General features: G+C 38.8%; 1 protein-coding gene across 1 annotated transcript; it reads left to right on the top strand.

The window, feature by feature from the left end:
* The first annotated feature begins 4,321 nt into the window (after positions 1-4,321).
* nr5a1a (nuclear receptor subfamily 5, group A, member 1a) lies at positions 4,322-19,309 on the top strand. Its single transcript, XM_034595799.1, has 7 exons — positions 4,322-4,513; positions 6,422-6,540; positions 6,786-6,927; positions 7,571-8,226; positions 14,926-15,045; positions 16,253-16,400; positions 18,405-19,309. The coding sequence occupies exons 1-7, from the start codon at positions 4,492-4,494 to the stop codon at positions 18,650-18,652; spliced, it is 1,455 nt and encodes a 484-aa protein (XP_034451690.1). The 5' UTR covers positions 4,322-4,491; the 3' UTR covers positions 18,653-19,309.
* Positions 19,310-22,236: the final 2,927 nt, after the last annotated feature.

The following is a 22,236-nucleotide window of genomic DNA, read 5'->3' as shown; positions in this document are numbered from 1 at the left end:
TATTAATTATTAGTGCAATTAGTGTACTAATAATTAGTGCAATTATGAAAAAAAACCTTTACAAATACAGAATGGTATTGGACATACTGTATGAAGAGATATAATAATTATTTCAGGGGTTAGGGGTGCAGTGTAAGTTGAGCTGTCAGAAATGTTATTTGGAAAAGACGAAAATATTGGGAGGTTGGTTACTAAGAGTTTTAAGATCATCATCTCAACCAGATGTAAATCATTTCATATTGTCAGCAGGTATGAGTCGAGCAAAACCTAAAACAATGAGCAAGGCTGAAAAGAGTTGTTCTTTATGATATCTGCACTATCAACCATTTGAAATCATACAAGGCTGTTTGTCTCAGAGGGATTCAGTGTAGCACCATACAACAGTTATCACCAGATGAATATTTCTGCCCTTAGAGAATCTAATTTCACTTATCTGACATTGTGCTGGAAGCTGTATTGCCCTTCAGAGTAAATAAGTGTGATCTTCAATATGTGGTTTCAATAGATTTTTTTTTTTATTTACCAGGAAACCAACACATGTAACATTGCTGCATTTGTGACAGAAGAGAAGAAGGCAGCTGATCAACACCGGATCAACAAGCTCACAATCTGAAATCGTACAAATTATCTTTGAATTCTGTGTACAACATAGAAGCTCATGCTCCTGTAGCTTTCACCCAGAGTGATTGCAGGGCTATCTCCTTTTATCAATAAAGATCCTGCCATCCCGGCAGAAAATGGTTTTGGGTGGGAGGGCACAAAATGAACAAAATATAAATGATGAAGTCAAAACACAAGCCAGGCCCTAGTCCTTCCCCTTTATTTATTGTACAAATATATCTGGGAGACAGAGACAGAGCTTGTCTGATGCTGGGGCTCCGCTGACCTGTAGCCACAGCACACTTGCAAAACAAAATCGGGCCAGAGAAAAAACAGCAGATAGGCCATATTTCTTGGCCCCAGTGACAGAGGGCCCGACTCAGTGGGGGCCCCCTCCCCCAGCCCGCCTAGCTTGTTTTCTGGTCGGTGCTCCCTAATAGTTGGATGAGCAGATATAGGCTAATCGAGGACCTTGCTGTGACTCTGGGAGGTCAGGGGTGAAACAGATTGATCGATAGAACCTATCTCCCTGTATGCACCTCCTGCTGAGCAAACAGTCTAATGACTCAGATGTGCTGTGCAAGTTTTTCAGCTTTGAAAGGGACAGGCCATGAGTTCACTCTGCTTGATATTCTTAGCATTAAGCTGCTGTAAACTTTCTGCAACTACCATCATTTACTACCAAAACATATCATGAAAAGTTATGAACTAGGAAAAGTGGAGACTTGAATGAACATTATTATTATTATAATTTCCCACATGTGACTTCCTGCTCAGAGATTCACATCTGCATTTTAAATTGATTTATATTGTCATCAATAAAAGTTATAGATCAAATGTAGAGTCAGTATCTTTCTTTACCCAGTTATATATATATATATATATATATATATATAACTATATATATATATCCATGATTATAGGTAATAACGCTACATGACTCTTACATAGCTGACCAAAACTGAAACATAACAGAATCATGTTTCACACCATATTTAAAAATCTTACATTTGCATTTGTTACTATATAAATATACATTGTATTTTACTATTCACTTGAGTTAGTGTGCACTCAGTTGGTGTTTCAAGTGTCAGTCTTATTTTGTCCACACCAATAACAAACACAATTCTGTGTATGATGCAACACATTTCAGCAGCAGCACGAATTATATCCTCCACAAAGATCATGCAGTTCAGTCAACACCTGAAACAGTTTCAGATGTGCATGTCAAGGCTGACTGGCACTTTTTTCACCATATTGCATGAACATTTAATGAGCTCAGACATCATACATTATCAACATGATCACCACCAAAGTGGGCCTGTAAATAGATATACGCACTCTACATATGGCAGATTTTTTCATAAACATCTCTGTATTATTTCTTGAGAAATTCATAAAAATGCCACAGTTAAAGATAGTGATAAAAAAAATCCTGGATCTGCCTCGTCGATCGAATCTGCTCGAAAGTGAATGGGTTCTTCCCTGGCCCAACCCCTCCACCAAGTTGAAAAAACAAAAACCACAGTAGTTTTTGCCCAATCCTGATGAAAAACAGATAGATAAACAACGATGCAAATATAGGTGGAGATAATAAAAAGTGACCATCGGAACCTCAATGAAGGGGGACTTCTTGCAGGACTGTTTGAATTTTGAATTTTCCAGGGGTTCATTATGGATGGTTAAGAATCATCTGTAGAATCTGTAGAATGGATTCTGTAATTCTACATCTTTGTGATTTGTTGTCCCCAGGTCACCAATGGGGTGCAACATTTAAAATGTTACATAAATCACTCCGATTTGTGTAATTTGATACTTGACTAATTGTCTTCAGACAACACCTCAGTGCCATGAACTTACCTTCCCCATCATCAAGGGCGGCGGTTCGATCCCAGTCTTCCCCATCTGCATGCCCAAGTGCCAGATACTGAAGCCTGAATTGCCCCTAATAGAAAGAGTGCTGCCCATAGATACACTGTATGCATGTGTGTGTGAATGGGTTAAATGGCAATAAACTGTACTGCAAAGCGGTTTGAGTGGCCATCAAGACTAAATACAAACCATTTTACCATCAGTTGCTTCCAAACTCTTCAGATTCACTGTCAAGCAGACGAGCAATGTGAGTGGAAGTCAGGGTGCTGTCTATCAACTGTCAATCCATCCCCTAACATTAACAAATTAACAAAGCAGCTTATTTTACCATAAATTCTGCTGATATATCTTTATCCTCCCACTGGTAATTCGACATCATCAAACTATAATCATAATGTTGGTGTGAGAGTTTGTTGAGCAATTTGTTCTCCAAAACCTGCTCTTAGAATAACAACCAGGATTAACCCCTGTGTGAGTGATTGAAGACATACAGATGATTTTGACTTGCTCGCGAAAGATGTGATTATAGCGGCATTTGATTGTGAAAGAGATATGTGTCCAGTAACGCTAAGAAGTTAATTGCTAAACTGTATTTTAAGAATGCTAAATGAGCAGTTATAGGACTCTGTCTCCTCAAGGGACAGTCAGTGGTCTGAAAAGTTTTACCAAGGGTGACCATGAGGAAGAGATGTGTGTAGCCAGAGAACCCCTCACTGTATGGCAGAGACTGAGCCCATCTAACAGTCCAGAAAGGGATGGTAATCAATTTCAGCAAATGGATATGGGCTTTGTATCAACGTCAGTATCGTTAGTGTTTCCTGTCTTTAAAACTGTATGACGGCCAACAGTTGAGGACCCTCAGCTTTGTTCGCGTTTCCACACAATGACCCTCAGAATCCTGACGGAGCCTCAGCAGCCACCCACTGCTTCCTGTGTCATCAGCTAACAATAGACAGTTTGACGTCTCACAGTGCTTACCAAGCAAAATGCCCGAACAGAGTCAATTGATATTAATGCCAACATGGGTTGGAACAACTGTGCATGCATGTATATGTGGAGATAAATATAGAAATATCCAGAATGAAACAGCCAACAATGAATAACAAGCCGGTTTAAAAATAAACTTAACAATCAGTAAATCTGTACGATTACTCTGCTAAAGCTATATAGAAATGAAAGCTGATGAAATGGCAAATACCTAATTAGTCTAATATAAACCTAATAAATGCACTAATAAATACAACTCATTATAACATATACTAATATACTAAATACTAATAGTGCCACATTATTATTAATATTATTAATAGTATTGTTATTATTATTATTATTATTATTATTATTATTATTATTATTATTATTATTATTATTATTATTATTATTATTATTATTATTATCGGTAGTATTAGTATTGTTGATGTAACCATACAACAGTAATCATGTCAGAATAGAGATTTTGAGAACTTGAGTGTTTTATAATCTGTTAGGTCGCGTGTGTATTCAAAAGTTCCCTCTCCAAAGTCTCATCAAAAGTAAATTTCAGAACATATGTAATTGAATAACAAAAGTATGAACATATTGTCTGTAACTACAGCTGTGAAAGCTGCTCTTTCGCAGGCTTTTTGCTAAACGGGCTTGAACAAATCGAGCTGATCGAGCCGGTTAGTGTGTGTAGAAGGTGTGACTCCTCATCAGCACCGCTCTGCTCCTCTGTCCAGGCATTTTCACTGGGGAGGCAGCGAGCGTCCGTCACGTGACTCCGGGTCCACCAATAGCAGCTCGCTAGCCGAACTTTACTGATAAGGGATGCACAGTAAAGAGCGAGCGGACAGAAGGAGTTTCACTCCGAGCTGCAGTTGTGGCCTCACTGGTTCTTAAAGCAGTGTTAAAATAGACCGTGTCCATCCGGATTTGTGTCCTTTTTGATTTTGCTCTGCTCAGCAGCCAATGTGAGGCTGCAGCTACTCCTCCATCAGCTTGTACTCATCAGACAATCACCACTGACTGGCTGCGGTTCAGATGTTGGGAGACAAGGCTCACGGTAAGTCTCTCCTCTGTCATCAGTCTGTGTCTGCATTACAGCCTGCAGGTACATGTTTAAATGCTCTGTGGAACTAAACCTGCACAAAGTCAATCCTCAGCGTCACAGATCCACAGCCTGTTGTCTCATTAAGATACACGATACGTTGTCTGACAGGCAAATACAGCAATGTATTTATTTTTGGCAAAACCGATAAATTTGTGCTTCCCCTTTTATTAAACGACAATGGAAATTAAAAAAAATACAAGTTGGTCTCTTTAAAAACTAAAATAACACGAGACCAACAATTGTGAAATTAAGTAAACATTTAGAAAAAAAACAAAGAATACAAAAGAATAAAATAGGCCTTTGTAATAATTAGTTGCTAAGTTATTCAATTTATAGCATTCAAATTCTGTCGACAATATAATCTTTAGAAAACTAATAGTCTGATATAACGACCTATTTTAATGTGTTGATGATTTGGGCATGTCAAACAACGATCGTACAATAATAATAATAATAATAATAATAATAATAATAATTACAAAACAACAAAATAACTTATAATCATTTGATTTGTTTCATACAAACGCCGCGCGGCAACTCTCGTACATCCTCCGACTGTCCGCGTGTCCTCTGGACCGCTTCACCGGGCGCGTGACACGTCGGTTTCATGGCCTCCACGTCTCGCGCTGATTCCTCACATCGTCCCCGTTCGTCACTGCGACTGCTTCTGTCTCAACGTGGCGGCTCAACGGCCGCAGAGTAACCGGCTGTTCGATTCCTCACGGCGGCCGAGCAGTGTTTCACCGCTCCGTCTAACGGGCCGAGCGCTACAGCCTGTGATGAGTTACACTGTGAACTCAGGGATGAAGCTTCCTCATGTCCCCTGGCAGGTAGAGGATTTCAACCTCGAATACAAAACACACATAGTGGGAAAATCAAAGTCATGTGTGGGGTGGATGGGGTGGATTCATTAAAATTCACAGATTTGTATCGTATATTATTATGTCATAAATTCACAGTGAAAAGAAAGTGCATGGAGAGCGGGGTCTTAAAATTCACATTTCGGTTATTTATAAAATAATACATACATATATAGCGCTAAATCACAACAGTCATTATCACTGTAAAAAGCGAGGAAAAAAACAATTTATATATATATATATATATATATATATATATAGGATATATATAAACTCATGTAGGTAATTAGGTATCCTGTTAAATCATGTCTCAGTATTTCCGACATTCGTTAACGACCGTTTTTTATATCAACACAGATCATTTGTTGATCTGTTCAACTATTCAATAAATTGACTGTTCGATAAATTTGAATTCATGTCTTAAAAATACATTTTTGGCAAAAGAGCTTTAATAAAGAATAAAGAACAATATCTATTCTAAAATAACCAGTAGGCTATCGTGTATAATATACATACCTATTATTCAGCTCAAAATGCGCACAAAATTAATTTTCATTAAATAATTGGGGTAGTTTCAAATAAATTGTGTTCTTATAGCCTTATAGTTCTATAAATGTAAGATTCAATTTCTTTAAATGTGAAGGAACAACAATTCGGCCATGCTGATTAACAAGAACAATATTATTTATTTCACAGGGATAACAACAACAAACATAGGCTAATTTGAATAAAAATATTATGTTTTTTTTTAATTTAAGAAATATAACGTGTTTCAAAGTGCCAGACATCTGAAAAACCATTAAATCAAATCGTCTTATTCTAACTAGACTATTGTAAAAATAAAGGAGGATACGCTTTTTATTTTCTGTTATTAATCGTCGAGAGAAAATGTGGATGTTTCAACAGTGCGCTAACTTGTCCTGGGTGTGTGTGTGTGTGTGTGTGTGTGTGTGTGTGTGTGTGTGTGTGTGTGTGTGTGTGTGTGTGTTTGGGTGTGAAGGTGTGACTTTGAAGGTTATGGAATACACATATGATGATGACCTTGAAGAGCTGTGTCCTGTGTGTGGAGACAAAGTGTCTGGATACCACTACGGTCTGCTCACCTGTGAGAGCTGCAAGGTAAAGATGCAGAAAAACACACAAAAAACATTCAAACAATAGACTAAAGCTTTTTATTTCTATTTCTCATGTCCCAAAATATCAAACACTGTTATACCCTGATGTGTATATGAATTAATATATTATAATATGTAGCCTCAGATATAGACCTAAAGCCTTTATCCTCAGCGGATTAAATAATGTCGTTTTATTTTAAAGACACAAGTTTGGATGATTAAAAACTCCATGTGTGGTGCGTGTTTCAGGGCTTCTTTAAGAGGACGGTGCAGAATAACAAGAGGTACACATGTGCGGAAAACCAAGAGTGTAAAATAGACAAGACCCAGAGGAAGAGATGTCCTTTCTGTCGCTTCCAGAAATGCCTCAACGTCGGGATGCGGCTAGAAGGTAAACGTCACTGTGCACAGCCCAAATTTAAATGGATCCGATCTGCAGACGACATTTACTCGTGGGTCACTGAGTTATTACTTGGGAGGGGAACATCTAGAGACTTCAAATTGTTACACATTCATTATTGCAGTTTGTATGGTACAATTCTAATAATAATTCCACAAACTAGCTGTTCCTATTTAAATGTTTACAAGTTCATCATTTTTTCTGAAGAAAACACCTATAAATATTTGTTTTGGTGCTGGTGGCTCTCTTGTTTCATATGCACATGGGATGAGATTAATTCCCAGACAGCAATGCAGGAAAGCACCTGCTTCCGTAGCAGAAAAAGGACACATTCTTGACTTACTGATAAAACCCCGGAGACTCCCCTGTTTTAAATCAAAAGCTCTATTTAGGCTACAAGAAGGAGTGGAGCTGCACAGACTCTGGGGATTCTTCTCAGCCCTAAAAAGGGAAGCAAAAATGACCAACATGTCTGTTATTTACTCTGTATGAATAGTTGCTGCTGAAATGCAGCTCATGGTCTATGAGCACAGAGTCTGAGTTCAGTTTATTGGGATGACAGTGCAGCAGAACTCAGTAGAGTTGGTGTTTTAATAGTAAATCTGTTTTTTGCCTCTTGTCCCTTGTATGACAGCGGTGCGAGCAGACCGCATGCGTGGGGGGAGGAATAAATTTGGCCCCATGTACAAGAGAGACAGGGCCTTGAAGCAACAGAAGAAGGCTTTGATACGATCCAATGGGTTCAAGCTGGAGAGCGCAGCTCCTCCACCAGCCTCTCCGCTGCAGACTGACTATGGCTTCACCGGCACCCTGCACACGCTGCCCACCATTTCCAAAAATTTGCTCCCCTCCACCCCAAGCTCTATCACCCCGACAGACTACGAGGCCAACCTCTATGGACCCCCATCCTTAGGCATGGCCATGCAGTCCCACATGCCAATCACTAGCCAGTACCAGTACACAGCCTTCCCTGGCAGGGCAATTAAAGCTGAGTGTCCTGACTACACCAGCTCACCTGAGTCTCTGACAGGATACCCCTACCCAGACATGTACCCCTCAGCCTCGCCACAGCCGCCCAGCCTGCCACCGCTGGTGCTGGAGCTGCTGCGCTGTGATCCAGATGAACTGGTGGTGCAGAATAAGATTGTGGCTCATCTGCAGCAGGAGCAGAGTGGCCGGGGCCGGCTGGACAAGCCCAGCACCTTCAGTCTAATGTGTCGCATGGCAGACCAGACTCTCTTCTCCATAGTGGAGTGGGCTCGAAGCTGCATCTTCTTCAAGGAGCTCAGGGTGAGTACCAAGCTCTCTGCCCCGTCCTCATGTTCACACAGGCATGTCTACTCTGAACAGTTCAAAGGTCACATTTTACAGCTGCACTCCAGATTTCATTTTATGTTAAACTCCAGCCTTTGAACAGGACAGTCTAAAATCTCTATCTGAATTCTAACTCTATGTTGTATTTCACAAAAAGAGGTATGATAAATACTACAAATACCATAAATGAAATGTTCCATATACAAAAGCAAAAACATTGGTATTTTGGATTTTTTTCTTTCTGTTTTTAATTTGTAATTTTTTCCATTTCCTCCATCAATGCCTCAGATTTTCAGTTATAAAATTCACATTTCAAAAAATGAGAAATCAGAAAACAAGAGCTCACAATCCATGAATGCCACATTATATTTCCTACCTTTATGAACTTTCCTAATGTCTGTATCAAAGCTGAGGTTAGTGGGAAAACTCTAATGTATGTCTCTGTTTTTAGTAATATAAATATAAACTTAAATTTGACAATCAGAAAGACTAGAAGCCACAAGAGTCCACTTTCAGTACAGAAGTACAGAACCCTTCTCACAATGGCCCTGTCGTTTAAACATATGGAAAAACACTTCATATTATCATTGATGAATCTAGCATAACTAAAACATGTGATGATATTTAGGAGCAGCTAAGATATGTTGATGATCATTTACAGCAGTTTTTGAAGAGAGGATCGGTTTGCTAGTGCAGATGCATCTAAAAAGTAAAACCCATTGATAATTACAAGCGTTAGCAAGGACATGTCACATTACTCTTCTCTTTCTTTTTGCAGTTTTCCTATTTTCTATTTGTCCCTTTTTGTCTAACAATGCAATGTGTTACTAAAAAAAATAGGAACGCAGTTGCATAACATTTGCTTTGCTCTAAGAAATCAGAGGGAAAAGGGTGTTTTACGATCAGCTGGCTTGTTTTAGATCTGAGGCAATAGAGTTCACAGCCTTATATTCATTTTCAGTATAAACAACCTCAAATACATCCAAATTTGACTCATACAACCACAATGCACTGCCTGAAACCCACGTTAGGCAACAGTGGATTTTTATACGTTGTGAAAATACACTTCAGTTCTTTGCAAGAGGGGCTTCATGCCTCATTGTATAATGACTGGAGATCACACGGGTAAAAAAAAGCATGGAATGTATGAGTATACAAGATTTCAACTAAAACATGTGTAAAACATGCACATGAGCTGCTGGAGGTTAATGCCTGTACTTGGGTGATTTTGCTCTGCAGGGACAGAAGCAATAGCTTCATGAAATTACTGTTACACATTATTCACTTACATTGCATCTTTACAGTACGTGTGCTTTATCAAGGTTTTTTGCTCTGGTTTTCCATATTAACGCATACGCACAAACAATAATGTTTAACACTAATATTAAAAAAGAACCTTCTCCTCTATTTTGATCTATTTATTTATATTTTATTTCTGGTCAACTGTAGCTTGATGTGTGATCTAATCATGACGCTGGAGTCTTTTTGTCATGTCATGCATTTAGATGATCGGACTACACCAAAAACTCCACACACACACACACACACACACACACACACACACACACACACACACACACACACACACACACACACACACACACACACACACACACACACCTCTGAGGATAATTACATCAGTGTCCCAGTCCATCATCTCCAGCACTGATTGTCTTTGTGAGCTGCTATAACACACACTATAACACACTGTAACACAAACATGTATATCATTTGCTGTCACAGTCAAACTTGACGTGTCATGCTGTAGAAATCAATACTGTTGTTGCGGTTAACTGTTTTGCTGTATGGCTGAATACACCCACTGATCAAAGTAAAAATGCAAAATGTAGGATCAGAATTCTTTTCTGGCAAATCATGCTTGGTACACAACTGTGAGGAAAAAATTCTGCTATAAATGATGATATGATATCTATAATCTGCCTGTAGCAACAGAAGTTGGGTTGAGGCCGTTGGCCTGTTTTTTGATCAGATGTAATACACTGTATTTAAATTTAATATAAACAGATGGAGCACGTCTGCTCCTGTCATTCATATGTGAAACAGTCCCCTGGTCACTAAGTGAACCATTTACATGAACTCATTTTAACCATATTTTGCCAGGACTATTAACACAAGAGGTGTCTGTTGTGCTTGAAATCACCTAAGCCAAGTAGAAGTAAGCAGAGCTGGATGAACAGAGCTGGGTCTTTGTCTAGTTTCTCTCTGATTATATTCTTTGCTTGCCCCAAAAGCAGCTGCGTCTTTGCATAGACAGCAGCATGGCTTCCTGTAAAAAGGCACTACACACATGCATACGTGCATGCATTCAGCCATGTTTAGGGCTGCTAACAGATGATGGCAACAGTATGAGGTCATTCAAAATACAGTATATAACACAGGTTGGTTGTTCAAGGTACATGTTATATAAAAACGTGAGAGATGGATGTTTCAGATTCTTGATTCATATCAGTAGAGATGCAAATGGAAATATGTCGTATGAAAAGGACTAAATATGATGGTTGAGAACATCAGGAAGGATTTGATTCTTTTATGCCATCCTCGTCTCAGAAACAAAGACCACATTGTGTTGAAGGTGTGATTTGTTGTATCCTCTCAGACTAACAACAACGTTTCTTTCCATAACTGATAAAGGAGAGAAGCACAGATGCTGCTCACATGTCATCACCGTGGAGTAGACAAGAAAATGTCTTAACATATTACAATTGAATCCTCCCTAAAATATGCAGATTCAAATTTACTTTAATTAACATTTTCTGTCAGAAACGCCTGCAGCACTGCGCAATGGGATACCTGTTTCACATTTGTGTTGCACACTGCAGACTTGCTCACATATTCAGTCATGTTTTCTGCCTTTTGTCGCACTATATTTGCAGGATTCATGAGTGGGAGCGTGGAACTCTAATCTGAGTCTCATTCATACGTAGTCCCAGTGTGTCCCTTCAACACATGCATGTGTAGTGGTAATTAGGATAATCAGTGACATCACTGTTTTTTTTATACCCTGTACAATTAAGATATTTGCTTGGAGAGAAAATATTATAAACACTATTTCCTTCATGGTTGTTGAGGTCTTTTATTATGTCATAGGCACAAGACAAGAATTCACCTTTCATTTCCTGTGTCTTTTCTGAGAAGATTTCAACAGCTGAATTCAAGTAGCTACAAACTTTTCCTATATTAAATTAAGACCATCATCCTTTGCTTCCTCCTCATGATGTTGAACCATAGTGCAGCTGCTGTGACATTGTTTTGCAGAAGTGGATAGCCTAAATGAAGTAATTTTAGGAAGAGCAGAGACATTCATTTCAAAAGTTTCCCCATCTTGCTATTTCCTGTTTGTATTAGTAGGCTACTGTAAATATAATTTAATTAGAATTTAAAAAATAAGAAATAAGAAATGATTAGAAATAAGAATGTGTGTCTCTCTGTCTCTCTACTCTCTGTAAACATTTAAAACTGTAGTTTCAGTTCGGACGGACTGACAATTTCCCTGTGCATTGTGAATTATTTGATGTAATTAAAAGTAAAGACGGAAACATAGGTGAATGTAAAATTACGTATTAGCTTGAGAGAAGGTAGTTGTCATTTGTAGGGGCCAGAAAATAAATATCTATAAATCATGAAGAGATAGTGTTCTAAAAATGTTATGGTATATCAGCAACATCAGCATATTTAAAAAAAAAGAGATCTTTTGATTTGCATAAATAATGAATTCTATAAAATAAATGGAAAACAGAGGCAGGCAAGGAGCAAAATGTGAAAAATGTTCACATCTGCACTTTAACACTTCTCAGAGCTTCATGCTTAATTCATCTGATGTGTTTCTGTTGACAGTCAGAGCAGTTTTACGTTCAGTGGACGACCAGCATGGACAGTGAGAATAAAGCTGAGCATTTTTTGCCAAGATAGCCTCCGGCAGAAAGAGCTGTTTCCCTGGGCTGGATTATTACATTCCATGTAGGCGATAACGGGGGAATGTCAGCTCTCCACTGCAGCTCTGTGCTGCGCTCGTCTACATTGTTGCTGAGGACGTGCACATACTGATCATCATGAATGTGCTGCTACTGGAGCCAGTGTAGTGACACAGTAACATGTCCAGGAAGATTTCAAAGAGTTCTGCTCAAAAATTGAATGCAATAAAGATTTACTCTGAGCAACAAAGTTATATACACAATACTTGAAATTTGAGGAAGCCATTTTCAGAAAGACAAGACCTTTTAAGACACTAAATATTAATATTATCAAATATTCATATATTCCCTCTGTGTGTCACATAACAAACGTCAGTGAGGGATATTGTATATTCAATCTTTTTAAATATTAAACTTATTTTTCCAACATTAGATTTAATCTTTTTCCAGTAACATTCTCATATTGTGACTGCTGTTAACAGCAGCAGGTTTGTTGATGAGGTGCAGCACAGGTTTAAGTTTATGTTCAGTCTATATGTTTCCAAAGTAAGTAGAAATGCAGCTTTTTCATTTGCCAATAGTGTTGCTGTACAGTATCTGCTGCTACTTACTGAACATTGTGTCCACTGCTTCTTCACAGCTGCACTGCAGCACACTCGACATGATTCCCACTGACAACACAGAAGACACTTGCATTGTCTAAACACTGTCACACCACTGCAGAACACATTCAACGACACATGTAGCCTCAACTCTTAATTCAGCAAAATAGAATGAATGGGCAGACTTGAGGAGTGTGTGTCCGACACTGTCATCCCTCTCAAAGCAGGCTGAATCCAGACATGTTGGATTTATATTGCTCTTGCTGGTGTTGTAGTCAGGGTTGCTACATTACGGTTTGATAGTGTGATGCCAATATATATTTGTGCCAGAGCTGGCATTGCCAATCATTGACTGCCTGACTGCTGATTTGAAAAGGCCGTAACACCATTAGCCTCTCCTGCTCAAGATTACTTTCACTAACCACCAGGGAGATGGTGGATTTGAACTGTCAGTAACAGCCTTCAAAGGAACCATAATGTGAACATCTGCAGTTCATCTCGATGTCATATTTACCCACTTTAAGCAAAGCACCAAGCACAGTAAGCTGGTCGAATAGGGCCAAGCACAGGGCATATGGAGGTATTGAAATCTTAGTGATTCTCTCTACATAAGATTAAACTAGCTGTGTTTGTTATCTTCAACATAAAACGGATAAAACTGCTGTTGTTTTGTGACCCAACGTTTTCTCAAAAATCTGAAATGGCCGTAAAACGCACTTTTCTAATCTTTACAGTACAGGCTATTGCCATTCACCCATTCACACACACACTTTTTTCTATGACGGGCAATTCATGGTTCAGTATCTATATAGGGTCCAGTTATTCAGTATTTATTGATAATGTAATAAAAAAGAAATACAAATCAAAGGATTAATGGTGTTTGAAGGGTCAAATGTGGTCTATAGTCATATTTGTTCACTTAACAGGGAAAAGCTGAAAGAAAAAACACTGTACATTTTCAAACAAGGTGCTCATGATCTGCACTGTGCTCTAAACAACTCCTGAAAAAAGATTTCATGAACATGGCATAACCCGATGTTTCACACATAGCTGAGGATGTATGCTTTTTATTTTCTGTGACAATCCTGGAGATTTGTACTTCATGCCTGTGAGATACAATGTGGCTCTCACAGCTAAAACATTACGTATGACAGCTTTATAACCTGATACTGTATATCAGTGTAACCCAGTCCTTGGGGCAGGCAGTAACACTGAGAATAAAATAAAGCCCTTTTCCCCTGATTTTTTGGCTGCAGCTCAGTGTACAACTCCTCCCGAAGAGGAAGCGCAGGAGGTCGCTGAGACCTCTTACTTCCTTAACCCCTTCCTTTATCATTGTACAGCCAGGACCCCACCACTGCAGCAGTTCAGATGGGTTTGTGGCCAACAAGATTGGACCCTCCCCTCATCCACTGATATATAGTTTAATTCACATAGACAGTAATTCTGTCAGCTCCGTGTCAGACGAATGTGTGTTTGGGCCTATTAGCAGCTGCGGCTGGAAAATTACTGACTGCTGTGTCCTTCACTGTGTAGACAATATTGCACGTCCATCCCCCAGAGCGGAGCAGATGGAAGGTTAGGGAGAGGTGAACAGGTCTCAGACGATGCTCATAAATACACAACATAGGACACATTCACAGAAGAAACACACATACTGACATACACATACCACCAAGCATCATCTCATTTCTCTTCTCTTTTTTTCATCTCTGTTTTTGTCACATAATTTAGTGAGATTTGTCTGCAAGGCAGCATACACCATTTTAAAATTTACACAGTGAAGAAGGAAAAGTCCGAGGCTTCCATAGACCATTTTATATGTTGTACAACAACACAAAATGGTAGAAAATACATTTGAAAAGGAGGTTATTGATTTCCTCCATCCAAGGTGAGTTTAGAATCTGTGAGAGACATTAAAAGATGAATAATCCCAACTATTTACATTTCTGAAAGTCTATCGATCAGGATTTTCAGTGTAACGTCAACAAAGAGAAGGAAAAGAAAAAAGCCATGAGATGTGAATGTATGAACAGGATTAACCTCAGATTGTTGACCTGCCATAAGAAGAAGATTTCTTTGTCTCTGCTCTCTTCGTTCATCTGCCTCTTCTCTCCATCCGTCTGTCTGTCTGTCCGAAGGTGGGAGATCAAATGAAGCTGCTCCATAACTGCTGGTCGGAACTTCTGGTCCTGGATCACATTTTCAGACAAGTGCAACATGGAAAGGAAGACAGTATCCTGCTGGTGACCGGCCAGGAGGTAACAACTCCCACCTACAACTTCCCCTCAACACAATGCACAGTCTGCTTCATTCACTAACACCTCAGCTGAATCAAAAGAAGGGCTTGTTTCCAAATCTTCTGACTGCAGTCCCAGTGTCTATTGTCTTTGTTTGATCTATCAAAGGAGCAGGTTTAGCAGTGCTGATATTTTTATATATTTTATAAAAAGGCCACTGATCCATATTTACAGTGCAAAATATCTTTAAATTTGTCCGGTTAAAGACGACATGTAGATGTGTAATGAAACAGATGAAAGGAAAAACATTTGACCAACACCTGCTCAGTACCACATGATAAAACACCATATATCAGAATGTGGGTCTTGAGCTGTGGCTGCCTCTAAAGAGCTGATAAAATGGGCTGGAAACTATTTTTTTCCCTGGAGTATCATTTAATCATGTGATGTTTGTCATAATTTAAAGTTATATAAGGTATCATTGAATGGTTACTTCAAGGAGATTTTGCTGATGACCTAATTGACACAACGATGTGTACCAGTCAGCTCTGAGAGCTCCACAAACTGCATTTGCTTGTTTTTGCTAATTTAATTAATTAGTGTGGGAATATGCAACACTGAAGCACATGATCACCTGACATGAAATGAATCTTAACAATCCTGGTGTAATAAAATATCATCATCACTATGTTGCACATTTCTAAATGACCACACAGCACATATTGAAGAGGGTGGATGGAATGTGGGGCTGAGGGTGAAAAATATTAGCAATCATCATTTGTTGTCTGTCTGAATTATAACATTTATTCAATAATTGAAAATGAATTTAAACAATATTGATTTGGTGTTGTTTTTCTGTGTTTAGAACACAGAATAGCCACATGCTTAATGTTGGAGTATATTCATGACTTTCCTCTATGACTGTTAATATGAATGTGAGCAGTTTAGTTGTGAAGTGAAGGAGTACAGATCATTTTGCAATTATTGTTACCACAGTAGGTGGCTCAGCTCATGTTTTTGAACACACCTTATTCTCTATGTTGTTCCACTGATGTTGAGGGACAAACTCTGTTTTCTTCTGTTTGATTAAAATACAGAAGGAAAGAAAACATCACAAAAACCCTGCAAATGGGGATCAACTTTTCACACGCTTCACTTAAAAAGAGTCCTTGCACTTAAGTCTCATGACTAAGGGGCTTAGAAAATAACCAGTAGCCCGTGTTTGCAGGTGGAGCTGTCATCCATCCTGTCCCAAGCTGAGGTCACTCTGTCCGGTTTGGTGCAGAGAGGTCAGGAGCTGGCGGCGAGGTTGCGGGTGCTGCAGGTTGACCGCAGAGAGATCGCCTGCCTGAAATTCCTCCTCCTGTTCAACCCCAGTGAGTCACCCTCATGTTTGTAATCCATCACTGGGATGGGATGAAGAGGCATGTTGTCACCTTATATCTATCTCATTATAAGATGATATCAGGGTCGTCAGACTAACAACATTCAAATAGGCTAAACATAATTAATATTTCACGTACAGATTTTCCAATATTTATTGAGACTGATTCATCCTTGAATCAAAACAAAATGTGTTTTGAAAGTCCTGAGGTTATACATGTGTAACGTGTAGATTGTGTACTTGCAGAAGAATAGCCAGTTTTGATGCAAAAATCAATCATGTTTGTGGCGCTGACATATTGATGCTGTCTCTTGGCTCTATTTGAATAGCAACAGTGACATTTTAATGAAAATCTGTCACCGCTGCAGCTTATCTGCAGTACCTATTTATCTATATAGTATTTTCCAAACTGGCCTTTCTCCCTCCAATAAATTCACTTAATTAAATTTCTAGGGTTGACAAAAGCCAATATTAACAAAGACATCCTCCACCATTGTCCACTAATGGCATTCAAAAGAAGCATAATGGATGGCTCTATCATTCGATGGTAGGACCAACATTCATGTAGCGGCTTGTGCAGATGGAGAGAGCATAGATGCGGCTTGCCCAGATTCCCAGAAGTGTTTGCTGTTTAGCGCTGGCAAAGCGGGGAACAAAGAGCTTTTGAATGGTGAGAGCACTTGTCATAGGCAGAAAATATTTGCTGTCTTTGCCGGCAGCTCCTTTGCTTGCGCTCTCGCTCTCGCTCTTGCTCTCCCTCTCGCTCTCCCTCATCTTCAGAGTCAGGTCTGTTGGGGGTAATTTAATTGCCCTTAAGCAGTTTGAAAAGATGATTCAGAACATTGATTCAAAACATTTAATTACTGTCTGAAAGGATTCTCCAGGATGGGCTCAGCTGATGCTGAATGCCGGTCCACCCAAGGGCTTGGCTATTGTCTCATACGTACACAGAAACACGAACACTAACACACAGCCACCCACACTCCACAAAGTATAGATACAGCTTATATATGTATATATATATATATATAAGCTCTATCTATACTATATACTGTATATATGCAACCCAGTAGCTAACATAAATGAGTGTTTTTTATCAAACTGATTGGTTTCTTCTCTCTGTTATTCTGAAATAGCCTTTTAATATATATAGTAAGTGTAATACTAACACACTGGAACAAATTAAAGGAATTTCTCTGAATCCAAACGGCAAACTCAATATTGGCACTAACTAGTTGTCATTCAAATAAGCAAGCAAACAAATGTATATAACAAAAGAGGAATCTTTTTTAGATTTCAAAATTACACCGCATGGCAAGATACTGAACCCCAAATTGCCCCTGACGACTGTGACGGCAGTGATAGAAGCGCAGCATATAGCAGTTCAATCAGTTGACATTAAGATGTCTCCATCATTAAGATGTATATAAATCTCTATTCCCTGATGACATGTGGTTGAAAGTTCCACAACATATCATAGTAAGTGAACCTCGAGATGAGATTATTTCATTAAATTACTATTTCCAAAGTTCAGGACAAACCTTTTCACAAAGGAAAGGAATTAATGTAAACTGTAAAACTTTTTTATATATTTCAACAAAATCACATTATTAAAAGGCTTGATTTTCAGTTTATGGGAAGAATTATGTTCTTTATATGGGCCAAACTCTAAATTCAATATAAAATGTGAATTCCAAATATGTTTTACAGCAGGTTACTGGAAAAGCAAAATAAAACCAGATGAATCTTCTTGTCCTGCTTTATATTTTATATCATGAAGCTTAAAATCCCATTAAAATGCACAATACATACATAACAATATTTATCTCCCCTTAATTACCTTTAAGTCCTGGGAAATTATCTTATTTAACATCTCCCTCAATGAATCTTCTATTCATTATACCTATATGTTGTATACTATCAGGGATTTTATGGCTGCCTTAAGAGATCTAATACAAATATTAAAGATGTTTTATGTATCATCGTGTGTGTGCAGATGTGAAGCTGCTGGAGAACCAGGCATTTGTGGAGGGCGTCCAGGAGCAGGTGAATGCAGCTCTGCTGGAGTACACCCTGTCCACCTACCCTCAGTTCCAGGAGAAGTTCAGCCAGCTGGTGATGCGGCTGCCAGAGCTGCGCTCCCTCAGCACGCAGGCCGAGGACTACCTGTGCTACATGCATCTGAGCGGAGAGGTGCCCTGCAACAACCTGCTCATTGAGATGCTGCATGCCAAACGAGCGTGAGTGTGAGGGATGTGCGCAGAAGGCTCCACCGTCATGTGCTGTTTGTTTAAGTGAGTCTGAGTGTGTAAGAGAGAGTGTGAGAGAGGTGAAACAAATCTAAGGAGATACACAGGTTCGTACTGGGTCATCTTAGTGAGTGGAGTTGAGTTGGAGAGGAGAAAATGTTCTTTTGAGTTTGGAGTTATAAAGTTCCATCTGTACTCAAGGCAGTTTGGCTATTTTGATTGTTAATGTTTTTATATCCTTGAGAGCTCCATTAACGTGACCTTTGTAAACTGGATTTTCTTCCCTGTTTTCAAACACCTAAAAATAAGATCTGCCTGTAGAGTTGCATTCAATTCTCTTTGACCAAATATAACACAAATCCAATGGCACCAACAAGATTTCCTACGTCCCACAGCTGCCCAGCAAACATGTAAACTCAGAGGAAGAGGGCGCAGCCTGCACCAGTGCTGAACAGCCATCACATCATGGTGTCTGTCCATAGCTGCTACCTGGATCATATAGTGACATGTAGAAAATGAAACCAGTTTCCAGTGATACTGATAGGATGTTTATTGTGAGGTTGGGTGCTGGGTGAGCTGATGTTCATCCGTCACGAAACAAGATGGGACTATTTGTACGAAACATCTGATGGTTGGGTGAGCTAACGTGCACTTTTTGAGGCAGATTTTGTAGCCTTTTTTCAGCAATCCGATTTGAGGGTCTAAATTAATCTCTTTTGATCTAAATGTCAGATGCGACCTTATGATTCCAAGATCAGCAATGTTGTTCCCAGATTATTATTATTATTAGATTATTATTTAGATGCATACAGACTTCAGGGTTTTAAACACTGTGGTCTTGTCAGACTATATTAGACCAACCTTACAAAAAAAAAAAAAATGATGGGGTTCAGTATAGTTTTACTTTAATCTATTTAGATGTTAATAAATTGGTATATCAAAGCCGGACATGTTAAGACAAATATAATTATTCATCGAACTCTGAAAAAGTGAGAGAGAGGGACACAGGCAGAGAAAGGAGAAGGTAAATAGAGAAACTGTACACAGTATACAATGTGCTTTGTGGGTGAAAAAATAAAAGTCCGAGCAGGGAGGGGAGGGAGAAAAGACACATCGGTGTGCTAATGGTAAGAAAGAGATGAATGAAAATGACAGCATTTTTCTAAAACAGAAAACGTGTGAAAGCAAAAGGTGTTTGCCCTTCAGCAAAGATGACACAGGGAGGGAAAAGATGCATCTGGCAACATTTGGTTTCAAGTGTCTTTTCAAAATGTAATTTATTTAGTCCATATCTCAAGAAAACAACAGGCCCTCAAAAAAGAAAGGTTACGTTTGTGTCACTTTTCAACACACTGACTCACAATTGACTGATCATTGGTGCTGTTACTGAGACGGTTGTTGGAGAACATAATGAAAAATATCAAATTTTCTGAACATATACTTTCTGTAATTAATGCTAATGTGCTAATATATCCTTGTTGTCATCAAATCTTCCCTGCCCTGTGTTTGACTCTCAGCCAAATCCACTGGTTCCTGCTGAAGACATAAACCATTAGAAACCTGTCACTAATATATAGCTTCAATTTTAAAAAGCTCAGTCCTTTCCTGAAACAGCTGATCAAATGTCACTTGTTGGGCACTATTTGTAATTTCCCTTTTCAATGTTGGCATTATAGTAAATGTTGACGGCAGCAACTCGCTGCATGTTAGCAGTGAATGACAGTCATTTTGTTCTGCTTGGTCTCCAAACAACTGGGTCTATACAAAGCAAAGGATGCTGGTTAACTTCAGGTTACTAAATCTCTTTGGTCAAGTTTAGGGGAAATCAGGATTATGATTTAATACAAAGACGTTAAACATATCCCATCTCTCTCTTCTTCTTGACTTTCTCAATATTCAACCCAAGATCTGTCCCTGCAGCTGTGCTGTGAGAGTCCTAACCAGAACCACAAAGTCATTAATCATGTTTGGTTGCCAAAAGCAAATATTGTAGGAAAAAAAAAAAAAAATATGTTGACAATGTGTTTTGCTGATATATTTAATATGAATATTTTATTTAAAAGATTGTTCATTCTTATGTTAATTAAACCCATAATTCTGGTGGTATTTCATTCCAAATGTATGTGCTGTTGCAATATAAACTTAACTCTGTAGGACACTGCATATATTCCTTCATTCAGTCATTAAGTGAAGTTGTGTCCATTTCTGTAAGAAAGAGGGGGTTGGTTTAATAGTAGTGAGCGACACAAATCCGTCCTGAAGACACCATTATTACTTCATGTGGAAGTAGCGTTTGCCAGGAGCAGAACATTTACATCGAAATGTGCCAGTTTTTCGTATTTCTTTTTTTTTACTAACTTGTACCACTGATCCAATCTCATCCACATTTGTCACCATTTTTTTGTTTCTCGTGCATGTTGCAGTTGTCACTGAGCACAACAGCCAAGCTATTTGAATCATTACAGAGATGAAAGATGAACACTGTGATCCAGTTGAGGAGACAGTATTTAATACACATCATGTTCTATTTTTAAAAAGTAAAGTGTTCCATCCAGAATTTTGTTCTTGTCAGGGTGATCATCATTGGCCACTGATAGGAACAGTCACTGACATATTCCTGCATAATGTATAGATTTTCAACAGAATATCCTATCGGGCAATTGGTGGACAACATCTCCGGCCTTACTGACCCTAGAACACTGTACAGTGTATCTGTAGCAGTCAGTGTTCATCTGTGTTGAAAAGAAGCAGATGTATTTTGTCCCCAGATGTGTTAAACCCTGTTTGAAAGCATGTCTGTCAGCGATGATGACAATGTAACCGATAATGACTGTCAGTGTAACCAGCACCACCTGAGAAACAAAGACACCGCTCACCCAGTGTTTGTAAGATTGTGCAGCTAAACTTTCTCACTGTGGACATTTAGAAACATTCTGTGCTCATCCATCGCCGTGGCACATTTCAAGGTGTCGTAGACAATCACTCCACCTGCCTTAACTTAATGTCTAAGATACACACACACCAGGTTTTTTCCAGTTGAGAGAGCTGTGTAATCACTCTGTACAGTATATTTATGTTGTGAAGTGAATATCTACTGCAAGATGAAGATACATTTCAACACAAAAAGTTCTCCGCTTTATGTCGAGGTCAAAATGCTACCGTGGTGGAACTGATTCTCTTGATATTGCCTTTGTTTTTGATCACTTCTTTCCTTCCTGTGAGTTCACAGTCTGTCCCATCTTTAACTGAAGTGAAGAGAAAGTGACCTAAACATTTTGTTTTCTTTAAATATATTTTATTGTAATAGCATCATAACAATAAAATAAAATTCAATGAAGAAAAGCTCCACTTGTGTCGACTATCATTGCATGACATTCATCATGTTGTGCACAAATGATACAGAGCTCATACTGTGTACAAGATGATATTATATTCAGTCACTGGCCCCTTTCATACAGAGGTCCCAACACATCAGTGCTAAGAAGACCCCTCGTTGTGCTGCCTTGGCTTTTTTTACAATGAACCAAACAAAGCCACTATGTGATGGAAGATGTACAGCGTCCTGTCCCACTATGTCAG

This window comes from Hippoglossus hippoglossus, chromosome 9 (genome assembly GCF_009819705.1).
Source record: "Hippoglossus hippoglossus isolate fHipHip1 chromosome 9, fHipHip1.pri, whole genome shotgun sequence".
Classification (NCBI taxonomy): domain Eukaryota; kingdom Metazoa; phylum Chordata; class Actinopteri; order Pleuronectiformes; family Pleuronectidae; genus Hippoglossus; species Hippoglossus hippoglossus.
The sequence above is the reverse complement of the archived record's forward strand: the minus strand, read 5'-3'. Positions and strand labels throughout refer to the sequence as shown.

Coding starts and splice junctions, on each gene's coding strand:
- nr5a1a (XM_034595799.1), top strand. CDS start 4,492: ATGTTGGGAGACAAGGCTCACG. Junction 15,046..16,252: donor TGCTGGTGACCGGCCAGGAG/GTAACAACTCCC, acceptor CCGTGTTTGCAG/GTGGAGCTGTCATCCATCCT. Junction 16,401..18,404: donor CCTCCTCCTGTTCAACCCCA/GTGAGTCACCCT, acceptor GTGTGTGTGCAG/ATGTGAAGCTGCTGGAGAAC.